At 45.0% G+C, this 27,899-nt stretch overlaps 1 protein-coding gene across 3 annotated transcripts; it reads right to left on the reverse strand.

Moving 5' to 3' along the window:
- Positions 1-733: 733 nt before the first annotated feature.
- On the reverse strand, positions 734-27,507 carry shc2 (SHC (Src homology 2 domain containing) transforming protein 2). Of its 3 annotated transcripts, XM_014169718.3 has the most exons (14): positions 27,357-27,507; positions 19,805-20,059; positions 12,193-12,263; positions 10,094-10,154; positions 9,889-10,008; positions 7,426-7,479; positions 7,186-7,237; positions 6,843-6,969; positions 5,500-5,677; positions 5,002-5,095; positions 3,698-3,868; positions 3,215-3,513; positions 2,518-2,686; positions 734-2,290 (listed from the first exon to the last, which is right to left on the reverse strand). In XM_014169718.3, the coding sequence occupies exons 2-14, from the start codon at positions 20,033-20,035 to the stop codon at positions 2,268-2,270; spliced, it is 1,650 nt and encodes a 549-aa protein (XP_014025193.3). In that variant the 5' UTR covers positions 20,036-20,059; positions 27,357-27,507; the 3' UTR covers positions 734-2,267. The 3 variants fall into 3 exon arrangements, with proteins under 3 accessions (XP_014025193.3, XP_014025191.3, XP_014025189.3); XM_014169716.3 differs by lacking the exon at positions 27,357-27,507 and having other exon boundaries at positions 2,518-2,662; positions 19,805-21,727; XM_014169714.3 differs by lacking the exon at positions 27,357-27,507 and having other exon boundaries at positions 19,805-21,727.
- Between the last annotated feature and the right edge of the window lie 392 nt (positions 27,508-27,899).

Genomic DNA, 27,899 nt, shown 5'->3' on the forward strand with positions numbered 1-27,899 from the left:
ACTGAATTGTGGTAACGGAATTTCCTCATGGGCCACTGATCTGTACTACACAGAAATCCATAATTATGGATATGAATGTAATTTTCTTCATGGTGATGTATGCTAAATAGATATACAAATGTAATGTACGTTTTAAGACTTTTTCTGGTAGATGATTTCTAAGAGCCCTTTTCCATCTGTTTGACCAGAAATCAAAGCCTTTGCTTATTTCTAATTTTAAGGGTGGGAAATGGTGGAAAATGTATATAGCCTTAATTAAAAAATCAAAAAAATATATACTTTTAGCTTTCATTTGACATACTTCTAGGAACTTCACATGTTGGCACTCATGGGTCCTTCAAATGGAAAAGACCAGTCTTCATTGGGGGCGGCCATGTGCTCAAATAATGCCTGACAGCTGGACTTTTCATGGAGCCACTCCATACTGTATGTACATCTCACTTTAAAACATCAACATTAGCCTACATTCCTAATCAATCCAGACAGAGGAAGAGTTTTTATTTATTTTACCTTTATTTAACCAGGCAAGTCAGTTAAGAACTCATTCTTATTTTCAATGATGGCCTAGGAACTGCCTTGTTCAGGGGCAGAACGACAGATTTTTACTTTGTCAGCTCAGGGATTCGATCTTGCAACCTTTGAGTTTCTAGTCCAACATTCTAACCACTAGGCTACCTGCCACCCCGAATGATGTGGATTGGATCCAACACAAACCACACACATTTGAATAACCTTAATTTTGACACATTTTATTGAAAAAAATGTATTTAGTTCAAAGAAGAGTAGATACAAGAAAGGCCTGATAAAGCAAAGGGGTCATTTGGAAAAGTTGCATACTGTAAAGTACACTAACATCACAGAAAGCCATGTCCTCTCTGTCTCCCTGTGCCTGGACTGAGACAAGGACACAGCAGATACCAGGAGATCCCCTATCTATTGATAAAACATGTTGCCATTAACAACACAGGATGGTGATCAAATCAGTAAGGGCCTATGCTCATGAAGAGTGTTGATTGGAGGACTGGTACAATAGAATAGGAAGCACACAAAAGACGACAGCCAGTGTTCTACAGTATTTACACCCCCCCCCCCCCCCCCAATCAGCAGCTTATAGAAAGTTTCACAATAAAAAGGGATGATTTGACTTTCAGTCCATTCATTGATTAAAGTGTGATTTGGCATGGCAAGAAAATTTGCCATTTGCTCTCAGGGCATACATACATGCAGCACACACTACTGTCTTCTGCTGTGGTATATATAGAATGTATGATACTGCACAAGTGATTTGGGAGGAAAGATATGAAACACCAAGTATTAAGGCACTGAACTATTTTATGGGTCTTAATTATCTTTACACTGAGTGTAGTCTGCCTTCTGAGAGCACAGGCTCTGACCAGTGTGATAACTTCACACAGTAGGCATGGTAACACACAACTTGGGTAGGTATTCACTGACGAGCTATGACTGTCCCATACAAACACTTTGACAAGCATGTGGTTAATATTAAACACATTGATATTTGGAGTTCTACCCATGTGTTTTGGCCAACTGTATATACCCAATGTTGTGTTATGCAGACTTCCTGTGGATATTGATGGGACAGTGAGACAGACACATTTTCAAGGTTGGTGTCTGGTTAGTACTCTATCTCTGAAGCATATTTCAATTCATGCAATCAGATATTTAACGCCTTCAGAATTAGGTCCTGAGATTACATATGAATAAATCATGAAGGTGCTGCTGCTGCAGATGAACAGTTTATAAAAGTCCATTAAAGCATCCCAATGTCTGAGGAGCAAAGAACTGCATTCTGATAAAACAATTTAGTGATATTTTGCTGCCAGGAGTTTCTCACATATCATTTAAAATGTTCACATTTGTCCGTTGAAAGACACAGGGAACCCAAATCATTCTGGGACTGCGTATGACATCAGCAGTATGAGACTCAGTATGAGGTGCAACATCATCATGCACTCAAAAATGATGCTTTCCTATGGAACAACTACTGTATGTGACTGTGACCCTCTGTGACCTCACATTCCATCCTTGTGATTGGCTGGGCTGTTCCGAGGCGTCGGTTAGCTTAATGACTGTATACTGAGAGTTCAGGTGGAGATGGTGGAAAGTTTGTCGGCACTGTCGGAGGCAGCCAGGTACTGCAGCCATGCCCTTGGGTCCTGGACAGAGGGAGTTGCCTGTGTTCTCCTACCCCTGCGAAAGCTCTGATTCTGGGGATATGACAAAGTGAAGATCTTCCTCCCTGGGGGTTATATGGACACACCTCTGACTCCTAGTAAAACAGGCAAAATTGGAAAACTTTCAAAGGATATCAATCAAACACATACTAAAGAACTAGACCAGCAGAACACTAAAATCTACAACATAAACTTTATTAAAACACTATAATGTATCAATAAACTGCCCACACTGAAACAAAGGTTATCACAAAACAGTAATTCAAATAGAACTAGGCAGTGCTGAGCACAATCACTTTGGGCTGTCATTTCTGTCTCTTACCATTCCAGAACGCTGTCCCCTCTTTCCTCCGGACCACCTGTTTGAGGTGCAGCTCGCTCTCGGCTGCCACGATGGGCAGCTCGTTCTTCAGGTGGTAGCTGATCAGGTGACTGATACTCTCAAACAGCATGTCTTTGGTTCGTACCTGGCAGTGACGGGGAGGAGTGGGCTAACAGATGTTAGTAGGTCACAAAGAGTTTAAATGGCTACTTCTTGATGCATGTTAACAGGGATGCTCCCACCACCATTGTTTTGCATTCAACAATACTCATGCTAGGCTGTAGCTAAGTAAAAAAATACAAGTATCAGCTTTCTGGAGCAATTGCTAAGAGGGGTGCTACCACTATTATTCTTTAGCATGTTTTGCACTAGCACAACAATGCTAATGCTTGACTGTAGCTAAATAAACAAATTCACATTTCAGGTGACTGACATCATTTCAGTAAACTATTTAAAGTGCCTTCAGAAAGTATTCAGACCCCTTGAATTTTTCCACATTTTGTTACGTTACAGCCTTATTCTAAAATGGATTAAATAATCCTCATCAATCTACACACATTACCCCATAATGACAAAGTGAAAACAGGTTGGTAGACATTTTTGCATAAGTAGCCTTGAGTCTTCTGTATACTCTCCAGCCCCATAGACCATAATTTCCCCATCCAATATTGTTTATCACTCAGCGGTTATCACTCACCATTCCCTCTGGGTCGACCAGTAGCAGGTGTTTGGGCAGACCGCAGTGCATGCCCGTCAAGACGTACTGGCCTGGGTTGGTGGCACTGTCTCGTACAAGGAAGTCCCCGTCTCGGACCAGCAGTTTCTCAGCGTCCCGGCGGCTCATACGGCCATGGTACCAGGCCTCCCGCCGAAGCTGCTCCTCTGTGGGGGCGACAGGGGCACGACGCCGGGGCGGACTGGGCCACTGGTCCTCCAACACACGCACCCCACCGTTACCACCGGCCTCGTGCATCTTCAGAGCATCCTCAAAGGGTTCTGCAGAGAACCAGGAAGAGTGAGAACACATGCATGGCACACACACGGAACCTGTAACATGAATGACATCATCCATACATGCCAACCCAATTGCCCAGATACTCCCCACATCTTGAATAATAACGGTATCTCTATTGTGTCAGTGGCTGTGTTCAGCAGATGGGTAGCTGTTGATGAGACTCACTCATGTCAAATATGTCTTTCTTGGGGCTGTCTGGCCCCCTGGCCCCCCTATGGCCCTCTGCTCCCTGCTCCAGGCCCTCCAGACTCTGGGTGTTCACATACAGGTGCTCTTCATAGTCCCTACTTCCCGGGGGATGGCCATCTGCCCGCAGGTACCCATCTGATGTCAGACCTGTCAATCACAACTCAGTTTACTAACACACTACATTACCAAAAGTATGTGGACACCCCTTCAGATGAGTGGATTTGGCTATTTCAGCCACAACCGTTGCTGACAGGTGTATAAATCGAGCACACAGCCATGCAATCTCCATAGACAAACTTTGGCAGTAGAATGGCCTTACTGAAGAGCTCAGTAACTTTCAATGTGGCACAGTCATAGAATGCCACATTTCCAACAAGTCAGTTCGTCAAATTTCTGCCCTGGTCAACTGTAAGTGCTGTTATTGTGAAGTGGAAACATCTAGGTGCAACAACGGCTCAGTCGCGAAGTGATAGACCACACAAGCTCACAGAACGGGATCGCCGAGTGCTGAAGCGCGTAGCGTGCAAACATCATCTGTCCTTGGTTGCAACATTCCCTACCGAGTTCCAAACTGCCTCTGGAAGCAACGTCAGCACAAGAACTGTTCGTCAGGAGGGTTTCCATGGCCGAGCAGCTGCACACAAGCCTAAGATCAAGCGTCAAAAGGAGTGGTGTAAAACTCGCCACCATTGGACTCTGGAGCAATGGAAATCTTAATGCTACAGCATACAATAACATTCTAGACGATTCTGTGCTTCCAGCTTTGTGGCAACAGTTTGAGGAAGGCCCTTTCCTGTTTCAGCATGACAATGCCCCCGTGCACAAAACGAGGTCCAAAACGAAATGGTTGGTCGAGATCGGTGTGGAAGAACTTGACTCACCTTCTCAGAGCCCATGACCTCAACCCCATCGAACATAATTGGGATGAATTGGAAAGTCGACTGCGAGACAGGCCTAATCGCCCAACATCAGTACCCGACCTCACTAATGCTCTTGTGGCTGAATGGAAGCAAGTTCCCGCAGCAATGTTTCAAAATCTAGTGGAAAGCCTTCCAAGAAGAGTGGAGGATGTTATAGCAGCAAAGGAAGGACCAACTCCATATTAATGCCCATGATTTTGGAATGAGATGTTTGACGAGCACATACTTTTGGCCATGTAGTGTATATACTTTGGTGAAATGATATGGGAATGAAAATGAATTATTTACCCAACCATTATAATGCCTATGACTTGCAGTATTGTGTCCTGCAGTACCATATCAGGCCACATGGTGTCTCACCTGAGCTGCCGTTGTTCTCAGTGTCCCAGTGAAGCTCGTAGCACAGCTGACCTGAGGGGTAGGACGCAGTGTCTCTCCTGGCCGGAGAACCCATCTAAAAACAGATTCCACAAAATCTCATTAGCATTACTAATAGTAGACATGTGTTTCTTTATGACTCTTCAGACCACCTGTTAATAAATAGTTCCTCTCTTGCCTATGTAATACACTTCTACAGACACCATATGTTTGAATCCTCAGTATAGACTGTAGGGTATAAGGAAGACTTTCCTCTCACCAATTAGGCAACCCAGAGGCCTGGTTTCTATCTCCTGTGATGTCTATCTCTTGTAACTATGTAGCAGGCACATCTACAGTTATTGAGTTCACTGCTATTGTAAGCCCACAGCTCTCTCTTATAGACATTATGGGGGAAAGGCAGGCAAGGTCATCAGTCGTGTGTCCACAGATACTAGATCAAAGGGTTTATGTAGGTAATCCTGGAGGCTGGGGAATCACCTGCACTGCCTTGCTCTGTGGTTGGCTGTGGACGTGGCCCAGCAAGGCCGTACAAGGCCTCAGCCTCGAGTCCACCACTCCTCCAACAGGAGGCTCCTTCCCTGGGATGCTGTTGTAGTAGTCATGCTCCGAGGAGTCCTCGTCATCACCCCACGCCGAGTCCTCTGTCCTGATGTTCCTGAGGTGACACGGTTAGAATAGAGGTAATTGAATTTCCAAATGTGACAAGGAAAAGGGATCAGACACATCCTCCACAGCCGATAACATAAAACACTAGGTTTGAATGGTTATATTGTTGGTAGCAGGAGATACATTTGAATCAAGAGCAGAGCAGGTACAGTAGAGTTCTTCCGTCTACCCGGTGACACAGCGAAACACATTACACTTTAAATAACCGTTTTGATTTAATTGGGCTCAAAACAGGACGATGGGCTGAAATCTAAGCGCAGCATATCACATTTCTAACACCTGACCGAGAGAAAAAAGGACGAGTTTCATATCAAGTTTAGTGTGTGTCAGTGTAAAATGCAAGTCAACGCTTTAAATAGGACACCATGCTTGCACTGTACCAATGTGTGCTAACCACATAGGATGAATACATTGTGTGTATTTAAGTCTTTTATGTTGTTGTAGTGGGGACAGTAACATTAGTCATCTCAAAAAATCTGACTTTAAAGTTGCACTATGCAGAAAGTCGCTACACCATTTCCTGGTTGCTAAAACTCTAATAGTTTATGTGACAAAACAAGGAAGTATAGTGTAGAGAATCATTGTACCATCTAAACCGCTGTGAAATATCTTTTTCATAACCAAAAATATTGTATTTTCAGCTGTTTCAAGCTAGTGTACAAAACCAAAGTAAAAAACGCAAAAAACGAAACATAAGAATGGGAAGCATAGAAATAGTGAACATAGAACTGATCTACCACGTCTTAGACTTGCTTTCAATGAGAATGACAGATCTCTAACTTACTATGTGAATTTGGTCAGGTTGCCCGAAAATACACATTGTTTTATATGTTTTTCTATACTTTTTACATTTTTATGTTTAGCTCACATGATCTAATTTAAAAGTATGCACAAAGGTGTCTGTAATAGAATAAACGTGGCAAAAACTAATGTAGACATTAATAAATGCATTTCTTTAGCTTCCTAACTATTTTTTGCAATGGTGGAGGCACGGTGGCTTCAACCCAGCGTCTCCTATCAGTCATCTATTGCAGGGTTTCTCAAACTTGGTCCTGGGTAACGTTTGGTTTTTGGCCCTAGCACTACACTGCTGATTCAAATAACCAACTCCTCATCAGGCTTGATCTAGTGTATATATAAATCATTGGTCTCACCTCTCCATGGTGGGGATGGCTTTGGGAGGGCTGTGGAGATACTGTTTAAACTGCAGTTCAAAGGCCTGGCCGATGGTACTGATGACATTCTGGGCTAGACCGTCACAACACTCCAGGATATGGCATGCTGAAGAGAACACAGAGGATGTGAGCGCTGCAACGCCCCTGTGAGCATAACAACTTATATTTTAAAGAATAGTTAGAAACATCAATATCTTTAACAACTGTTAGTGAACCATATTGTCAGTAAACCCTCATGCGTTTAATACCAGGAAGAAACTGCATGGACGTATAATAGACATATTATTTCTGTTTATGAAATAGAATGGTGAACTGAAGATACCTCTCTGATTGACTGGATCTTTGGCCACATAAGCAACATAATCGGGCGTGTCCTGCAACAGAGGGAAAAACCTCAATAAACTCTGATGAATTAGAATATAATTGAATAAGATGGTCACAGGATTGGAAAACGGTCAAAAGCAGCCAAGTCAGACATGCAGTCTACCAAGAGGCCCATTTCAACAAACAGACAGACGAAAACAGGGAAAGCCTAAAGTGCACTTATGCTGCCAACTCTCACCGTGTCTCCCCCAGAGGCAAAGGAGATGGACTGCATGGGATGGTGTGCTATCACCTGTGAAAGAGAGAGAGAAAGAAAGGAAGGTGCAGACTTTATATCAGTCCTTCACCACATCAATATCACATCTTCTACTAATCAGCTATCCTAAAACAGGAAGCTAAAAAGATAGCAATGTATTGTTTTGTGTTGCACTACCCTGCTGTGAGCTAGCCAAAGCCAAGTGTGTGATATGAAGTGTGATCGCCCCCCCCACCCCACTTTGCCATTCCCTAGCTTTGCCATTCCCTAGCTTTGTCATTCCCTAGCTTTGTCATTCCCTAGCTTTGCCATTCCCTAGCTTTGTCATTCCCTAGCTTTGCCATTCCCTAGCTTTGCCATTCCCTAGCTTTGCCATTCCCTAGCTTTGCCATTCCCTAGCTTTGTCATTCCCTAGCTTTGCCATTCCCTAGCATGTCATTCCCTAGCTTTGCCATTCCCTAGCTTTGTCATTCCCTAGCTTTGCCATTCCCTAGCTTTGTCATTCCCTAGCTTTGCCATTCCCTAGCTTTGCCATTCCCTAGCTTTGTCATTCCCTAGCTTTGTCATTCCCTAGCTTTGCCATTCCCTAGCTTTGCCATTCCCTAGCTTTGCCATTCCCTAGCTTTGTCATTCCCTAGCTTTGCCATTCCCTAGCTTTGTCATTCCCTAGCTTTGCCATTCCCTAGCTTTGTCATTCCCTAGCTTTGCCATTCCCTAGCTTTGTCATTCCCTAGCTTTGTCATTCCTTAGGTTTAGCTGAACTGACGCGCCTGATCACACCTTTCATTTCACACACTTGGCATTAGCTAGCCCCATTGGTCTCACCTCTCCATGGTGGGGGAAGTTGAATGTCATTTACTGCATTTCTACACAATTGAAAAACTCTAAAATGCTATTTGGAGAACAACAAAAACAAACAAAAATGACCCCAGCCATTAATTATCACCGCAATAATAGGTTTAAATGTCCGTGGAACGGCATATACAATGTCAACCGCATCATAAAATGATGCATTTACTTGTGGAAAGGCCCATACCGTGCAACATGAAATAGATGCATAATACACGGTATCAAGTCACAACAAGGCCAACTTCAAATGCCGAGATTAATGTGAAAGTAACAGATGCATAAAACAGCTGGCCACGAGGCTTACTAGGCCGAGGTCAAATGCAGACATCAAATTCAAATCAATCGGTGCACTGCCTAAATGTCTGACTGGTAAAGCAAACTCTCTGGCACTGTCTCTGCTCTTTGCCTTCTTAAAGATGAACTGAAATATTTTAGTAAGTTAAGGTGATTTTGTTAACCAAATGTGATAAAGAAGCATGATGCTACCCTTAAAACTGCTAAAACTCATATTTATGTTAAAACGTTTGGAAATTGCCTCATCTGACTACTACGTGCCGCCATCTTGATAACGTGTCACCAATGACATCCCTTGAATGGTTCGTCTGACAGGCAGCACAGATTACAATGCATGTTAGTAGCCTCAATGAGAATGCTTTCATTTTGACAACAATAAAAACACAGTTTATGAAAATAAGATGGATTTGGACAAAAAGATCGCAAAGCAGTTGGTGAGAAAAGGCCTTAACTTCGTCTAACACAGTATGATCCGATGCCCATGTCAAAACTGTTTAACACAGTTAGACCTTACTCGCTGAATGAACACAAAAACGTGGGTTTTTGACTGGACTATTCCGGCTTATTCGATGCCAGTTACCAACTTCGTTCTTGTGGACATCATGCATTTAGCTAGCTTACATAATGTCGGGTAAAAGTAGATCCACTGCCCATGTGAAAATCACTGTAATGTAGCCTACAGCTGAATGAGCTCAGAAATGTATGCAAGTGGATTTTTAACCGGATTATAAAGGCTTGTTAACATGATTGTGTGTATTTAGTTGTTTTTCCATCTCAAATTGGTAGTTTAAACTTTAAGTTTATTCACTTCTTGATCAGAGTCTTGTTTTAAAAAATCCATGAGTAAAGTAGGCAGACGGACGCTCTACCATTCCCATGACGCTGTTTCAATATGGCTGCGGCCACATCTCTCGAAGCTTGTGCTAGGTGCTCAAAAAATGTATAATATTATGTTCTAAAAGCACATTCAACAAGAAAACCTAACATCGACATGTAAAGCAATGATGTAGGTTGATTTGAGTGTTTCAGTTCCACTTTAAAGTGAGAGAAAGGCATGCAGGCTAGACTGGCAGCTTCTCTCCGATCGATGCTCTGTATGGTCATAAAGCCAGCCAACCAACACACTAAACAGCCGTTGCATTTTAATCGGGATTGGAATCATTTTGGTCTACTTTTTTGTAGCCTGCTTTTATATTTTTGGTTTTGAGCTAGGATATGGCGACTGCCATACTCCAATGATGGCCCTGGGTGTGATATCCTGTGCTATGTTCTGTGGTTAGTTGAAGAGAGGGGATCCCTAACCTGTCGTGTGGTGGGGATGAGCAGGTTGAGGCCCTCTATAGAGATGTTGACAGCGATGCTCATACCAGCGAAGCGCAGGTTACTCTTCCCCATGATGGACTGCAGGGCCTTGTTAATGTTCTTCAGGACAGGAGCACAGAGCCTGGGTTAGCATCACACACACACACTTAACTACAGTGTTGCATCAACAGATTTTTTCACCCACCTTCTTCCTCCAGGCCCCCTTACTCCCAGGCACAGATTCACACAGTCTGTTGATGGCCTCCCTGTGTGGGTGGAGAGGGAAAGAGGAGAGGCGGAGGGGTCACAATGACAACACACTAAGACGAGACAGTTACAGCCATACTGAATCCCATATCTCCCCCTTAACCATACCCTTGAAGAGTTCTAGATCTGAGCATCATGGTAATATTTCCATCTTGCCCTTTGATAGGCTAGAAGAGCATCTTGCCATGTTGGATACACCTAGCCAATCCACTCAGATCTACTAAAGAGGATATGGGCTAGGGGTTCAAATCAAGCAGCTACATGGGAAAAGGTTGAACAGTCTAACTGTACTCCTTCATCATCAACCTATAGACAGCCTATGGGTGAAGTGGTTACGTAAGCTATAGAGAAAGCAGGTCAGTAGCCCCTCCCTCAGCCTCAGGTCAGAGGTCAGGGGTCACCAATCCATCTCACTTCAAAGGTCACGGCGAGGTCCCTCAGAACAAAGCAGGACAGAAGATGTCTAATCTCAGTTTACACAAGGCTAACAGGAGGAACACTTAATATCAATATCCTATTCAGCTGAGTTCACATAAGCACATTCTCCCCAGTAAATTCTGTTTGGGTAAGGAACAAAAACATCTCAGCATGATTGATGTCTTGGTCTGAGGATTTATGGGCTCATTAGGCTCTATTCGATTAGCCTTCATTTTCCTCTCCATTTATTCTCCTGATTCAGAAGCAATGGGAGAGCCACATTTTGTGGTGCACTACTGCAGTGTATTCTATGCCATTAAGCTGCTCTAACTGTGAGCATGGGCAGCCTTGGGGACTAATGAGTGATGATGTCTGATGATGTTGTCCCCTTGTGTGGTGGCAGAGATAGCCGGAACACAGGGTCTGTCAGGGGACAGAGGGGACAGGTGGTGACGCCAGCTAGAGTCAAGGATCACCGTCCATCTCTAGTAAAGAACTTTTAAGAGAGTTTTGAAAAACAGCATTTGCATGTGACTCAACTTGAGGCCTGGGAGAATAGCAGTGCATGGATCCTGGGCGTGAGTGTTTTGGTGTGTTAGTCTGCAGTCTCTGTCCTGGCCAAGTACAGTCCCATTGGAGCATATTGGTCCAAAACCATGACACTGCATGACCTGTCAAAGAGGACCTTCAGACTCATGCTGGACCAACAAATAATCAGTGGTTTAATCTCCAGGCAGTCTTTGAAGTTGTTTCATGGGGAATGTCAGGCTTTTTGTTAAGCTGCCAATAACAAACGACTGCAGAAAATACACAACAGGAAAAAAACTAATAGAAGCAGAACAGGAAAAACTCATTCATTCGGAATGCATGGTTAAATGTACAAATCCCAAACTGTTCTTCAACATCCTTAAACAATAACGGTATAGTGTAAACAAATGTCATTCTGAAAGCAATGACAACTGAGCTCGTTACTAAATGATTAAAATGGAGCACTGGTAAGTTCATTATATCATAGATCTTGCCATAACACTGTCATAAATACATCCATCTTCAATCTCTGCTCTTTAAACCATATAAACATTATATTTCTCCCACTTCCTTCTTCCTTGTTGTTTTACTCTGTCTCCCACAGACAGGCAGGGTAGAGTCCATGTGGACCACTGCAGCTCAGCTCTCCACAGTCATTAGTGAGCATTATCAATAATAGATCTCTTCATCACTCCATCTCTGCCTCTTCCCCAGCACTTAAGCCCTGTGTGTGTGTGGGCTCAGATTACTGACAATCGATCATGGAGGAGAGAAATATAGGGAGGGACTACACTGCTCCAACTAAGGCATGGAGCCCCGCGCACACAGACACACAAACACACGTGTGAGTGCCAACAGTCACGCACACAGCAAAAGCTCACATGTGCCATTTACATGCATAAATAGCTCAGTCAAAATGTCACACAGTATTCTGGGCCTTCTAGTGATATCATTACAGGGGAAAGCAGGGCTGGCATGCCTGTGAATCTCTACCTGATTTGGTATCACTGTGACTTGTGTTTACCTTCTCCCTCTGCTCAGATCGGGTTCTACTGACTCATCACAAGCAGGACAAACTCAACTCTCGCTTACCTCGTCACCTGGGTCCGAGTGTTGAAGTCCAGCGATCGCATCGACTTCAACACCTCAATACAGCCCATGTACTGCAAAGACAAAAAAAAACCATACTTTATTACATGACAGATTTCCAACCCAGATTTATTCTTCTACAGATTCCTTTTCTCAATCCAATTAGAGGGTCGTTAATACATACAGTGCTTTACAAGACAGGAACTGTCATGACCGCCCTTTTCACTGATACATGGCCCTACGGCAATGGGTCACACACAGTGTGGCATGTATTTCCAGAATGGTTAACACATTACTGTACAGTATGAAAAATATCTCTACCATAGTACTAATACCCTATATAGTAACATAGTCAATATGACTGAGGCCCAGTCATTTGCAGGCAGTGTTAGGGACGGGGTAATGGTCAGGTTAAGGTGGTAATAATGGGTATTAGATTAGGGAGCTGCAGCCTCAGAGGCCCCAATGGAGCATGTGTGTGTGTGTGTGTTTATGCGTGTTTTGTGTGTGGGTGTGTGTTTGTGAGAGTGTGTGTCACGGGGGACCAGGGAAAGTGCTCTGGGAGAGGTTACTTCATCACCAGGGCTCCACTGGAGTCTGTTATTAGTCACACTGAAACTCCCATCAACTACCAAAAATACTATTATACACCATACGTATGCTACGTATACTAGGACATTAAATGGGTTGTATTACTGAACCATATCAGCATCGGAGTAAAATAAACATCATAGATATAAGCCAATTTAAACCAAACACCAATATAGACAACAGATAAATCAGCCGAGTAAACCCACACACACACACACACACACACACACACACACACACACACACACACACACACACACACACACACACACACACACACACACACACACACACACACACACACACACACACACACACACACACTTCTCACTGATTGACTGATACACCTACGCAGACCCATTTGCATTACTGTGCTACTTTTAAAGAGCACACCAAGTTGACTGTGCTTCCACTATACAGTATCAACCTGCTGTATGTACACTGAGTGCACAAAACATTAGCAACATCTGCTCTTTCCATGACATAGACTGACCAGGTGGATCCAGGTGAAAGCTATGATCCCTTATTGATGTCATTTGTTAAATCCACTTCAATCAGTGTAGATGAAGAGGAGGAGACAGGTTAAAGAAGGATATTTAAGCCTTGAGACATTAATTGTGTATGTGGGCCATTCAGATGGTGAACGGGCAAGACATAATATTTAAGTGCCTTTGAACGGGGTATGGTAGTAGGTGCCAGGCGCACTGGTTTGTGTCAAGAACTGCAACGCTGCTGGGTTTTTCATGCTCAACAGTTTACTGTGTGTCTCAAAAATGGTCCACCACCCAAAGGACATCCAGCCAACTTGACACAACTGTGGGAAGCACTGGAGTCAACATGGGCCAGCATCCCTGTGGAACTCTTTCAACACCTTGTAGACCCCATGATGAATTGAGGCAAACCAATATTAGGAAGAACGTTCTTAATGTGTTGCACATGCAGTGTATGGGGTAGGTATACTGTAGTCCTTCACTTTCACAGGTGTAGGAGCTTAGCCAACCTATGCATCCTCATTTGACTCAAGCTCAATCAATGTCTTGTTACTGTATGTGTAGTTTGTCTGGATCTGTTGTTGTGGCTGGCTGCTGCCAGAGACAGGGAAAGAAATAATCAGGCTAACTCCACTGCCTGAGAGCTAAACAAGCACCCTAACCAGATTAGGAGACAGGGGAAGTCTTCCATCAGTCAGACAGTCTCCTCCTCTCCCTCCTTTTCCCTCTCCTTCTCAATGCCTTCATTGTCACTCTCTTGGATGATACACTGTGCTTCCAAGCGCTCTACTCTACTTCTGCCCCCCCAGACATAATCTCCAATACTCCCTTCCGGAAACCTGTGATGCAGCATTTCCAAGAAACATTCCAGAGAAATTCAGAAAATGTGTGTAATGCTTGTCGTTAGAAGGAGAAGTGGACCAAGGCATTTTTACATTTTAGTCATTTAGCAGACACTCTTATCCAGAGCAACTTACAGTAGTGAATGCATACATTTCATAAATTTTTTACTTATTCTTTTTTTCCCCCCATACTGGTCCCCCGTGGGAATCAAACCCACAACCCTGGCATTGCAAACACCATGCTCTACCAACTGAGCCACACGGGACTGCATGGTAAGTGTTCATGATACTTTATTTCAAGAAACACTCAAACAAGAATAACCAAAAGCAACAAAACAAAAGCAAACAGTTCCGTCAGGCACAGACACTAAACAGAAAATAACCTCCCACAAACACAGGTGGAAAACAGGCTGCCTAAGTATGATTCCCAATCAGAGACAACAATAGACAGCTGCCTCTGATTGGGAATCACACTCGGCCCACAAACAAAGAAACAGAAAACATAGACTTTCCCACCCGAGTCACACCCTGACCTAACCAAACATAGAGAATACTAAGGATCTCTACAGTCAGGGCGTGACAGTACCCCCCCCCCCCCTCCCCCCCAAAGGTGCGGACTCTGGCCGCAAACCTGAACCTATAGGGGAGGGTCCGGGTGGGCATCTCCTCTCGGTGGAGGCTCCGGTGCGGGACGCAGATCCCCCTCCGCTTGGGGCTCCCCCCACTTTTGTGGAACCGGACCATGGATCGTCGCTGGAGGCTCCGGACACTGGATCGTTGCCGGAGGAACCGGACCGTAGATCATCGCCGGAGGCTCCGGACTGGGAAACCCCGCTGGAGGCTCCGAACTGCCGACCGTTGCTGGAGGCTCCGGACCGGGGACCGTCGCTGGAGGCTCCACGCCATGGATCGTCTCTACAGGCTCCGCACCATGGATCGTCACTGGAGGCTTCGTGCCCTGGATCATCACTGGAGGCTTCGTGCCATGGATCGTCACTACAGGCTCCGCACCATGGATCATCACTGGAGGCTTCGTGCCCTGGATCATCACTGGAGGCTTCGTGCCATGGATCGTCACTACAGGCTCCGCACCATGGATCATCACTGGAGGCTTCGTGCCCTGGATCATCACTGGAGGCTTCGTGCCATGGATCGTCACTACAGGCTCCGGGCCATGGATCATCACTGGAGGCTTCGTGCCATGGATTATCACTGGAGGCTCCGGGCCATGGATTATAACTGGAGGCTTTGTGCCATGGATCATCACTACAGGCGCTGGGCCATGGATCATCACTGGAGGCTTCGTGCCATGGATCATCACTGGAGGCTTCGAACCATGGATCGTCACTGGAGGCTTCGTACGTGGAGCTGGAACAGGTCTCACCGGACTGAGGAGACGTACTGGCAGCCTGGTGCGTGGAGCTGCCACAGGGCTTACCAGGCTGGGGAGACACACTGGAGGCCTGGTACGTGGAGCAGGCATAGGGTATACTGGGCCATGGAGGCGCACTGAAGGTCTGGAGCATAGGGCTGGCACAACCCATCCTGGCTGGATGCTCACTTTAGCCCGGCAAGTGCGGGGCGCCGGCACAGGACGCACTGGGCTGTGAAGGCGCACTGGCGACACAGTGCGTAGAGCTGGCGCAGGGTATCCTGGACCGAGGAGGCGTACTGGAGACCAGGAGCGCTGAGCTGGCACAACCCGTCCTGGCTGAATGCTCACTTTAGCCCGGCAAATGCGGGGAGCCGGCAACGAGCGCACCGAGCTGTGAATGCGCACTGGAGATACGGTGCGCATCACCGCATAACACGGTGCCTGACTGGTCACACGCTCCCCACGGTAAGCACGGGGAGTTGGCTCAGGTCTAAACCCTGACTCCGCCAATCTCCCCATGTGCCCCCCCAAAAACATTTTTGGGGAGCTGCCTCTCAGACTTCCGTCGTTGCCGTGCTAATTCCTCGTATCGTCGCCGTTCCTCTCTTGCTGCCTCTAATTCCTCCCTTGGACGGCGATACTCCCCAATCTGCGTCCAGGGCCCTTTGCAGTCCAGGATATCCTCCCATGTCCACTCCTCCTGGCCACGCTGCCAGTATTTCTCCAGTCCGTTTTAGGCGGGAGGTTCTGTAACGCACGTCGTTAGAAGGAGAAGTGGACCAAGGCGCAGCGTGGTAAGTGTTCATGATACTTTATTTCAAGAAACACTCAAACAAGAATAACCAAAAGCAACAAAATGAAAGCGAACAGTTCCGTCAGGCACAGACACTAAACAGAAAATAACCTCCCACAAACACAGGTGGAAAACAGGCTGCCTAAGTATGATTCCCAATCAGAGACAACGATAGACAGCTGCCTCTGATTGGGAACCACACTCGGCCCACAAACAAAGAAACAGAAAACATAGACTTTCCCACCCGAGTCACACCCTGACCTAACCAAACATAGAGAATACTAAGGATCTCTACGGTCAGGGCGTGACAATGTGTCCTTCTTCTTAGCCAGCTCTCTTCCTCTGAAAGACACGCCATCCTCACTGTTGCGTTGCCTTGAAGGAAGTGACGGTCAACAAAGGGTATCTATCATATTACAGAGGCAAATTTGGTCCCTCTTTCCAAGAACATCCTGTTCAAGTCTCCAGCCGAAGTCGATCTAATATCTATGTTGTTGATGCTCGGCTCTCTAGATAGATGCAGGGAGATACTGGCTAGGGGCTCATGTTTCTAGGTGGAAAAGTTATACTGCACTGTCGCTACCTTACTGTCCAACCAAGGTGCAAGTCTTTTTCTTTTCACTGAATAACTCTTAGTATTTCTCATGTTGCAGTTTTCCAGGTCAGGGTGGATGGATGGCAGCTGTGTGGGTTTGGTTTCAGAAGGCCTGCATTGCGGTGGAATGGCTGTGGAAGAGGCAGATGCAGGACCACCACACCACAGCTGCTGCCTCAGCTTGCCGGGGTGGTCGGCTGGCTGCAGGGACAGGGAGGAAGTGCCTAGGAGGAAATGTGCACAATGGTGTCTGTCTGCCTGTCTGTCTGCCTGTGTCTCCTTCCAGCAGAGAAGAGAGAAGACGATGTGGCATTCATCTCACTGCTGGCTGGCCTCTGACGCTAAACAGAGTTGATCCTGGTCAGTCCCTGGATGGGAGACCAGATGCTGCTAGAAGTGGTGTTGGAGGGCCAGTAGGAGGCACTCTTTCCTCTGGTCTAAAAAAAAATATCCCAATGCCCCAGGAAAGTGATTGCCCTGTGTAGGGTGCTGTCTTTCAGATGGGACGTTAAACGGGTGTCCTGACTCTCTACGGTCACTAAAGATGACATGGCACTTATTGTACATTTTTACATTTTAGTCATTTAGCAGACGCTCTTATCCAGAGCGTCTGGACATTTCATTTCATGCATTTCTTTACATGTATTTTTTATTTTTGTACTGGCCCCCCGTGGGAATCAAACCCACAACCCTGGCGTTGCACACACCATGCTGGCGTTGCAAACACCATGCTCTACCAACTGAGCCACAGGGAAGGCCGTAAGGGTGATTGTCCTGGCTAAATTCCCAACTTGTCCCTCATGGCCAACTAATCATCCCCAGCTTCCAATTGGCTCATTCCTCCTCTCACCTGTAACTGTTCCCCAGGTCGTTGCTGTAAATGAGTATGTGTTTTTTCTTACCTGGTAAAATAAGAAAATAAAAAACAACAATAAAAACAATGGCAGCAGCACACATCTCTTCATTCAAAGCCTCAATCATGGAAACTCTTACTGACAGTTGTGGTTGCTTTGCGTGATGTATCGTTGTCTCTACCTTCTTTCCCTTTGTGCTGTTGTCCGTGCCCAATAATGTTTGTACCCTGTTTTGTGCTGCTACCATGTTGTGCTGCTGCCATGCTGTGTTGCTACCATGTTGTGTCGTTGTCTTAGGTCTATCTTTATGCAGTGTTGTCTGTCTTGTCGTGATGTGTGTTTTGTCCTATATTTTTATTTCATTTATTTTTATTTTTAATCCAAGCCCCCGTCACCGCAGGATGCATTTTGCCTTTTGGTAGACCGTGATTGTAAATAAGAATTTGTTCTTAACTGACTTTCCTAGTTAAATAAAGGTTAAATAAAAAATAAAGATATAAAGATATAAAGATGGCAGAGAGAAAAGCTTTAGCGCAGCAGAAATCTGCTGTCATACAGACAGTAATATATATATATATATATACACACACTGCCATCTTATCTGCCTGGCTGGCTGCAGGGGCCATTTAAATATTATTATAATGGTAGGCTACAGCAAACTGCTAATGAAAACTGGTGCAGGGCATAACAGTACTGAAATACTTCCTATAATGCTCTTTGGTATTTTTTCTCCTTGTAGCATGCTTAGCTGCGGACTATGTTAGGCATGTGAGGAAAGCAGGATTAGAGCTGAGGGAAACCCCTGGCTGAGTGTTCTCTCTCTGCTGTCTGCTACGACAGATGGACTAGAATACCCTGCTATGTCACGCTAGTTCTACCCCAGTACATGTGATGCAAATGACTGTGATTAAATGTAATTGAATATAGGAATGAATGGTGCCTGTGTGTAATGTAATTACAAAGCGTGCTTGGGCCTAGACTGGGCTAATAAAGAGCCATGTCGTTTTATTGAGGCTGGGGGGAGTAAAGGAGGGGGAGATCATTGACATTGACGTCAAACACTCTGCCTCGGATGTAACCCTTTGTGAGCCAAAGTCACCAGCTTAGACCAGGAAATGATATCTAAATCTTTGTATATTTGCTTTTTTGCTTCTGTGTTGGGAGATCAGGAAAAGCTTTTTATCAACAATACTATAATTTGTTATTTCAGGTGTATTTTAACTCAATGTGCGATAACACATACCATAATATCCACTACCATCAGGATTTGTAACAAGGAAATAACCGTTGTCACTGATTACGACGATGTAATGTATGTCTGTCTGTCTGAAGTAACATGACATCCAATCCTTCAGTTAGGCGCAATCAGGCTAATCACAAAGCATGCCCCTCCCACACACACACTTCATTGAAACTAGAGATGAACCTCATTAAATTATTGTGCTTTGTTATGCACATTCTATTAATATAGATTCTGACTCACTCCACGTATCACTCATTCACCACATGCAATATTTCTTGTTCAGTTTACGATTCCATTCTCTTTATTTCACTCAACTGACATCCACCCACCCGAAAGCCTGAAGGCTGACGCAGTCTCCCCAGCCCACTACATCACACCACATAAAGCAGAGAGAGCCATCTAACTCCTCAGCCTCGACACATTGGCTGCATAACACACTGCCCGGCATCCTAATGTCCCATTGTATCCAAGAGACACACTTAGGGTGGTTTCTCATCTTAACATTCTGATATTATTTCCAAGGAATGAGACGTCCCAATGTCATCTGCAAACAGGATATCTTTCTGACAGTGTTGTCTTATTAAAGCTTTACTCCGAAAGGGATTTAAATTATTCACTATTCTACAGGTTTGTTTGTAAACAACATAACAGGAACTCTGGGTGGAAAGCATCAACAAGCTGTCAAATTATCCCTGACAGATACAGTATTTAACAGCACGGAAGACAACCCTTAAAAAAATGCAATGCAGGAATGCTTTAATATACACAGAATGAAAACAATATGTGGGTAATGCAGAGAGCTGTAGAGGGACTGCACGCATGGTGACTCACCCTGATAATGTAGGAGGCCCCAGGGCCTGTGATGTTCTTGTCTGGGTGCAGCCATCCTTGGGAGGGCTTGTGGATGAAGCTGCCCTTCTGGTTGAAGTCCTCCCCTCCCAGCCACATGCCCTCCACCCTGGTCCTGCGGTTCATCCCTGTCCTGAAGCCGTTGTGGCCCCCAGGGCTCCCTGTGCCCTCTGCAGCCCCTGCTCCGTGGCCCCCTGGACTGGCTGAGCGCATTGCAGATCTCTGCCTGCTGATGGCCTGTAGGGAACAGGGGGTGACACACACAGGGTCACAGGAGTTCAAAACAGCGGCCAGACTTGCCACGGGACCACTGGGGACAGAAGGGCCACTGGGGCCGTGCGAGCCCTGCGATGAGGGGGCTGCTGTCTTGCCGGAGTCCTTGCTGGAGCTGGAGTTAGAGGGGCTCCTGCTCAGCAGAGTGTTGGAGAACTTCCACTGAGGCATCCTGGGGATGAGCATGCAGAAAGTGGTGGTGGCGTCCTGCTCCCCGTCCAGGCAGGGGGAGTCGGCCAGGGCCGGGGCTGCGGAGGAGGACCCGGGGATGGACTCCAGAGGAGGCAGGGGGGGCAGCGGCAGACTGGGGGCGGAGGAAAGGACCACCGGGGTGGCCACCACTTTGCCGCTCATGGCTAAGCTCTGCATCAGGTCGTCGGAGGAGGTCACAGAGGCGTTGCGAAAGCGGCCATACTTTGGCTTAAGTAGCATGCCCGGAGGAGCAGCCGGAAGCAGAGGCTGAGACGGGCTGACAGAGGATGAGGGGAAGGGGAAAGGGGGAGGGGGAGAGGTGCAATGGAAGAGAGGGAGAAGAAAAAAAATAATAATCGGCAAAATCTTCTGGAAAGAGCTGTATCCCCCTGTCAGTGTTGAGTGAGTACTGTCCAGTGGTCTCCCACTCACACACGCTTTCTCTCTCTCCTGCCTCTCTGCATCTGAGCTTCTCCCTTACTCTGGCTCGCTTGCACGCGCCCCCACTCTCTCTCTGGGTGATGTCATTGTGTTATTGTTCGTTTATTAGCCCTGCCCAGCTGCTCTCAGACAGCATTAGCTAACACATATCTGCCTGAGCCTCCCTCCTAGCGCCCCACACACACACACACACACACACACACGCATGCGCACACATACACGCAGTCAGTATCTACAAGCAGCGCATAGACACCAACATTATAATGTCCCCACATGTGGGAATGACAGAAAGATAGAGATTTTTCCCATCATAAGACATACCGTAGGTAATGGCTGCAAAAGCAAAACATGCATGAATTCAATTTTTAACAAAGACCATCAATTCATGATTTAGTGAAAAGAGTCAATAATCTCTTAGCCACATAATAATATTTTAGCCACATTAACATCACATTTATGGGACTGAATTGTGCGGCCAGTAAAATATGACAAAGCATATGTGACTTTGACAAAATGCAATGAACTATCAGTGGTTGTAAAGAAAAAAGCCCACTATACCTGAAGTCTTATCTCAAATCAAAATGTAATTTTATTTGCCGCATGCTTTGTGAACAACAGGTGTAGACTAACAGTGAAATCGGTACTTGCAAATCCTTTTCCAAAAATCCAGAGTTAAAGACAAAAAAAAAAGAAATAGTAACAGAGGGAATAAATACATAGTGAACGAATAAAAATAACAAGTAAAAATGACATGTCTATATAGAGGGAGTACCAGTATCGAGTTGATGTGCAGGGGTACGGAGGTAATTGAGGTAGCTATGTACATATAGGTAGGGGTAAAGTGACAAGGCAACAGGATAGATGATAGACTGAGCTGTAGTAGCAGCATATGTGGAGCAGTTGCAGCAGCGTATGTGGTGAGTATGAAAGTGTGTGTGTGCATGTGTGTGTGTGTGAGTGTGTGTGGCGTCAGTAAGCATGTGTGTGTGTGGGCGTGTGTGTGCGGTGTGTGTGTGTGTGTGTGTGTGTGTGTGTGTGTGTGTGTGTGTGTGTGTGTGTGTGTGTGTGTGTGTGTGTGTGTGTGTGTGTGTGTGTGTGTGTGTATTGGGGTATCAGTGTAAGTATATGTGAGTGTGTGGGTAGAGTCCTGTGTGCATAGAGATTTAGTTATCTCTCTGCTCTCTACACTTCTGGTTCCATACTGGGATGATGACTGATAGCCTGAACTTGACTGAGCATCATAAACTCTTTGACAATCTTTTCTTGACTTGAAACTGTCACAGTAAACAAATAACAGGAAGTACTCTTTTCCATTGTGTGGTTGGTATATTTGGGTCAGCAGGTAGCCTTGTGGCTAGTGCATTGGGCCAATAACCGGAAGGTTGCTAGATCGAATCCCCGAGCTGACAAGGTAAAAATCTGTCGTTCTTCCCCTGAACAAGGCAGTTAACCCACTGTTAACCCACTGTTCCTAGGCCGTCATTGTTCTGTGTGGGTAGGTGTTTACCCCCTTATGGTATAACAACTAAAGGCTACAATAATTCAGCAAGTGGTTACTGCACTGCAACTAAAGGTCAACAATAGCTGAGAAGATGTGAAAACATCTGAATAGAAATAAAGGTACAGAAATTCACTTCTTCTAACTAGCTAAAATTGTAAACAATTCATTCAGATTGATTATATGAGTTGTGATGGGGAAATTTTGCCACAGCAGTCATGTGACTCATCCAAATGGTAAAGTATAACATCCAATTTGCAAATGCACACATTGATTCCATGTCCTAAAAACAGGCAAAATCTAACAAAGCCAGCATTGCAGCAATACTCAGAATTACTCCCAGCCCATGTGACCTCTCTCTCCCCATGTCCCCCCCTTCCCCACCCCTCTCCCAAGAGCTCTCCGCCATCTTCTAAAGGAGCCTGCAGGAGGAGACCAGACCTTTTAGCTACCCACTCTAGTCCCCTCATATTCTCTCAATTTCAGGTTACCATGGGAGGGGGAGAGTCGTCTCCAAAAACCCTGACAAAGTGGGTTAAGCCGGGAATTGTTCTGTTCATCTTTCTGGGAAAAATCTTTGGTCACAGCAGAAAAACATGTTTCGTCACACAGCAGATAATCAAAACCAAAGTCATAGGATATAATCACTTAGATCTGAAACCATTCTACTCTTGAACACACAGCACTACTCAGCTCAAATGATAAATGAGAAAGCCAGTTGGCCTAATCTAAACTGTCCAAAATAATGGATGAGAGACACAAAGTATCAGGTATGAAGGTAAGACCCAGATGCAGACCACATCAAATAAACAATAGTTTAATATTCCAACAGGGGCAGGCAATAGACAGGTCAAGGCAGGCAGGGGTCAGAAACCAGAGGTGGGGCAACAGTACTGGGCGGCAGGCTCAGGGTAAGGCAGAGGTCGGTAGTCCAGATGGTGGCAAAGGTACAGATCGGCAGACAGGCTCAGGGGCAGGGGCAGGCAGAGTGGTCAGGCAGGCGGGCTCGGAGTCAGGACAGGCAAGGGTCAAAACCAGGAGGGCGAGAAAAGAGAAACTGGAAAAAGCAGGAGCTGAGACACAAAATGCTGGTTGGCTTGAACAAACAAGACAATCTGGCAACAGACAAACAGAGAACACAGGTCTAAATACACAGGGGATAATGGGGAAGATGGGCAACACCTGGAGGGGGGTGGAAACAATCACAAAGACAGGTGACACAGATCAAGGTGTGACATAAAGAAGCAAATTATCTTGTTTAACTGATAAAGATGTTTAACTGATAAAGATAAGTATAAAGTTATTTAAATAATGAAGTATGTAAAAACTGTAGAATTAACCCATTACAGTCTACTAAACTGTATGGAACTTTTAAGAAGGCACTAAACTGTCTCCATATACATTTCCATTCATTTTTTCAACTGGTACCAGGGACCTTCAGATGAGTCTGTGGGCATCCTAGAGCAAAACAACTGACATATGTGTTTGTGAGAGTCTCACCTTTCCACAGATGGGTAATATTAGTGTGTAGTCCAAACTGTTCGGACGCCTCAGACAGAAGTTGGCAGATCGGCTGTACAGATATCAGAGATCCAAGACGCTTGTGGGGGACATGGAGCAAAACAGAGAACACTTTCGTGTTCTCTTTCAATAGAGGGGTCATAATAGTTGTGGGCCAAACTGTTCGAACGCTACAGACAATTCTGTGAGGAGACCGACGTTCGGGATGTCTCATGGCTGACAAATACCGCTCTAGCTCTGACACCTTTCACCGCAGATGAGGAAGTGCGACATCGGCGGATGCGGTGTATTGAGACGCATCCAATAAATATCTCTAGCATAAACTGACAGATTTTTATGGGGATTTTTTTATTATGCTAATTATTTTATATGGGGGCACGGACATCAACTCTAGGGGGTTTAGCAGGCTTTTTCAATTCTAATTATAACGACCAACAGACTCACAACACACTGTGCACAGCCCTAGTGAAACCTAATGTATTCATACAGTTATTCCACAGTGACCATTATTCCACATTCTACAGCACACAAAAAACAGCTAATGTTTTAAAAAATATATATATACACCTAACCAGATTACAACTGCGACCTGGCCAAGATAGAGCAAAGCAGTGCGACAAAAACAACAACACAGAGTTACACATAAAGAAACGTACAGTCAATAACACAATAGAAAAAATCTATGTACACTGTGTGCAAATGCATAAGAGTAGGGAGGTAAGGCAATAAATAGAGGCGTAGAAGCTAAATAATTACAATTTAGCATTAACGCTGGACTGATAGATGTGCAGATGATGATGTGCAAGTAGAGATACTGGGGTGCGAAAGAGCAAGAAGATAAATAACAATATGGGGATGAGGTAGTTGGGTCTGCTATTTACAGATTGGCTATGTACAGGTACAGTGATCGGTAAGCTGCTCTGACAGCTGATGCTTAAAGTTAGAGAGGGAGATATCTCCAGCTTCAGTGATTTTTGCAGTTCGTCGAAGTCATTGTCAGCAGAGAACTGGAAGGAAAGGCGGCCAACGTAAGTGTTGGCTTTGGGGATGACCAGTGAAATATACCTGCTGGAGCGCGTGCTATGGGTGGGTGTTGCTATGGTGACCAGTGAGCTGAGATAAGGCGGAGCTTTACCTAGCAAAGACTTGGAGCCAGTGGCTTTGGCGACGAATATGTAGCGAGGGCCAGCCAACGAGAGTATACAGGTCGCAGTAGTGGGTAGTATATGGGGCTTTGGTGACCAAATGGATGGCGCTGTGATAGACTACATCCAGTTTGTTGAGTAGAGTGGTTGGAGGCTATTTTGTAAATGACATCACCGAAATCAAGGATCGGTAGGATAGTCAGTTTTACGAGGGTATGTTTGGCAGCATGAGTGAAGGAGGCTTTGTTGCAGAACAGGAAGCCGATTGTAGATTTAATTTTGGATTGGAGATGCTTAATGTGAGTCTGGAAGGAGAGTTTACAGTCTAACCAGACACCTAGGCATTTGTAGTTGTCCACATATTCTAAGTCAGAACCGTCCAGAGTAGTGATGCTAGTCGGGCGGGCGGGTGCGGGCAGAAATTGGTTGAAGAGCATGCATTTAGTTTTACTAGCATTTAAGAGCCGTTGGAGGCCACGGAAGGAGTGCTGTGTGGCATTGAAGCTTGTTTGGAGGTTTGTTAACACAGTGTCCAAAGAAGGGCCAGAAGTATACAGAATGGTGTCGTCTGCGTAGAGGTGGATCAGAGAATCACCAGCAGCAATAGCAACATCATTGATATTTACAGAGAAAAGAGTCGGCCAGGTCGATGAAGACGGCTGCACACTACTGTCTTTTATCGATGGTGGTTATGGTATCGTTTAGGACCTTGAGCGTGGCTGATGTGCACCCATGACCAGCTCGGAAACCATAGTGGAGAAGGTACGGTGGGATTCGAAATGGTCGGTGATCTGTTTGTTGACTTGGCTTTCGAAGATTTTAGAAAGGCAGGGGAGGATAGATATAGGTCTATAACAGTTTGGGTCTAGAGTGTCTCCCCCTCTGAAGAGGGGGATAACCGCGGCAGCTTTCCAATCTTTGGGGATCTCAGACGATATGAAAGAGAGGTTGAACAGGCTAGTAATAGGGGTTGCAACAATTGCGGAGGATAACTTCAGAAAGAGAGGGTCCAGATTGTCTAGCCCAGCTGATTTGTAGGGATCCAGATTTTGCAGCTCTTTCAGAACATCAGCTGTCTGGATTTGGGTGAAGGAGAAGCAGGGGGGGCTTGGGCAAGTTGCTGCAGGGGGTGCAGAGCTGTTAGCCGGGGTAGGGGTAGCCAGGTGGAAAGCATGGCCAGCCATAGAAAAATGCTTATTGAAATTATCGATTATCGTAGATTTATCGGTGGTGACAGTGTTTCCTAGCCTCAGTGCAGTGGGCAGCTGGGAGGAGGTGCTCTTATTCTCCATGGACTTTACAGTGTCCCAAACTTTTTGGAATTAGTGCCAGAGGATGCAAATTTCTGTTTGAAAAAGCTAGCCTTAGCTTTCCTAACTGACTGTGTATATTGGTTCCTGACTTCCCTGAAAAGTTACATATCGCGGTGGCGAAACCATGCTAATGTAGAATGCCACAGGATGTTTTTGTGCTGGTCAAGGGCAGTCAAGTCTGGGGTGAACCAAGGGCTATATCTGTTCTTAGTTCTACATATTTTGAATGGGGCATGCTTATTTAAGATGCTGAGCGACAGCTAACGGTTTAAGGTTAGGCTTTGTATCCAACCGTGATAGGAGAGCATGCCCTTACAAAGAAAACACATTCATTTTACATGTGATCACGTGAAGTGCTCCAAAAACACGTTTTCATATGATTACGTGTGATCTTATGTGAAGTTAATGTGGTAACGTGATAACCTTAAACTATACATGTGAAAATGTGATCATATGTGAAGTGTTACAAACACTTGTTTTCGCATGTCAATTTGAATATGAACTCATTTCCACATGTTTTTTCTGTAAGGGTGTTAACATGAATGACCAAATAATGAACTGAATCACCCATTATCTAAGTAGAGGGAAATCAACCAACTAAAGCATGCCACCCACTCATTAAGACAGAGCATACCTCCATGGCAAACTCCTCATACCGTAATAGACTAAGGTCATTTGAGCTCAAATTTAATAAAGACACCAAATTAACCTGGCGACTTCCTCCAACAACCCAGACTTTGAGATGAAATACACAAATGTTGTTTTTCCCCACAATATATAACCTCAGTCAGCAGTAGATCATCAGAGGACATTGTTTTGTTACTGCTGATGACATGGAGACATAGTTCAAAATAGTTCAAATCTCACACTAATTGAAAAGGCAACACAGGGAACATTTGATTAAAACGCAAAAGGTCACATACAAATGTCAAGAAATAGCTTGGTTCATTTGCAAGCAGGACTAAGTCAGCTTTTTGCAGTAGTGGAAGTTGAAAAGTTTCAGTGCATCATAAAATTGCTTGTGGTGACAAAAATTACAAATGCACGAGATTTGAAGTGTGCGTGCGCTGAGATTTTTAAAAGAGCAAACAAATACAATACATTGTACATGCTGTAAACATAAGTCCTTCTGAGGGAAGCAATAGACTCACCTATATCACAGACACTTGGAGAGCAGAGTGAAGGTGCCCTGACTTGAAACAGTAACCCAGCAAACTAAAACAATAAGGAAGTTCAGAGTACGCGAGAGAGCATACCAGCATTGTGAGAATAAGACCCTTCTGCTCCAGAAATGGCAACAAGCTACAGTTACCACACGTCTTATACACACACACCACCTCCTAAACAACCAATCACATCACTTGCTTGTTTGTGGCATAGGAGAATTGAGAAGTTACTGATAAACCAGATGTCATCAATATGTAGGATGTGACTGATATAGAGAGAGTAGCCTCAGCCCATATTGTACAGTATCAGATGTAATGCATACTATCTAGGCCTACTGCTACTCTGAGTTGGAGGAGAGTGAAAACAGGTGCCACAATATATAGCCAGAAGAATTTAAATCTATCAAAAAAGTTGGCAACATTTCAGACCATACAGGCTTATTTATAGAAATGTAGGCTATTGCATATTGACCAGAAACCAGTCTTCTGTGAGAATACAAAAAGTGTGTGTAGACACAGTGAAAAACC

This window comes from Salmo salar, chromosome 23 (assembly GCF_965601325.2).
Source record: "Salmo salar chromosome 23, fSalSal1, whole genome shotgun sequence".
In the NCBI taxonomy this organism is placed as follows: domain Eukaryota; kingdom Metazoa; phylum Chordata; class Actinopteri; order Salmoniformes; family Salmonidae; genus Salmo; species Salmo salar.

What these genes read in the sequence shown, in the direction of transcription:
- shc2 (XM_014169714.3), bottom strand. Translation starts at nt 20,527, where the DNA reads ATGCTACTTAAGCCAAAGTATGGCCGCTTTCGCAACGCCTCTGTGACC. An exon ending in AGATCCAGTCAATCAGAGAG is followed by an intron (nt 6,970 to 7,185) that starts GTATCTTCAGTT and finishes TGTTCTCTTCAG; the next exon opens with CATGCCATATCCTGGAGTGT. An exon ending in GAAAGACATATTTGACATGA is followed by an intron (nt 3,514 to 3,697) that starts GTGAGTCTCATC and finishes GGTTCTCTGCAG; the next exon opens with AACCCTTTGAGGATGCTCTG.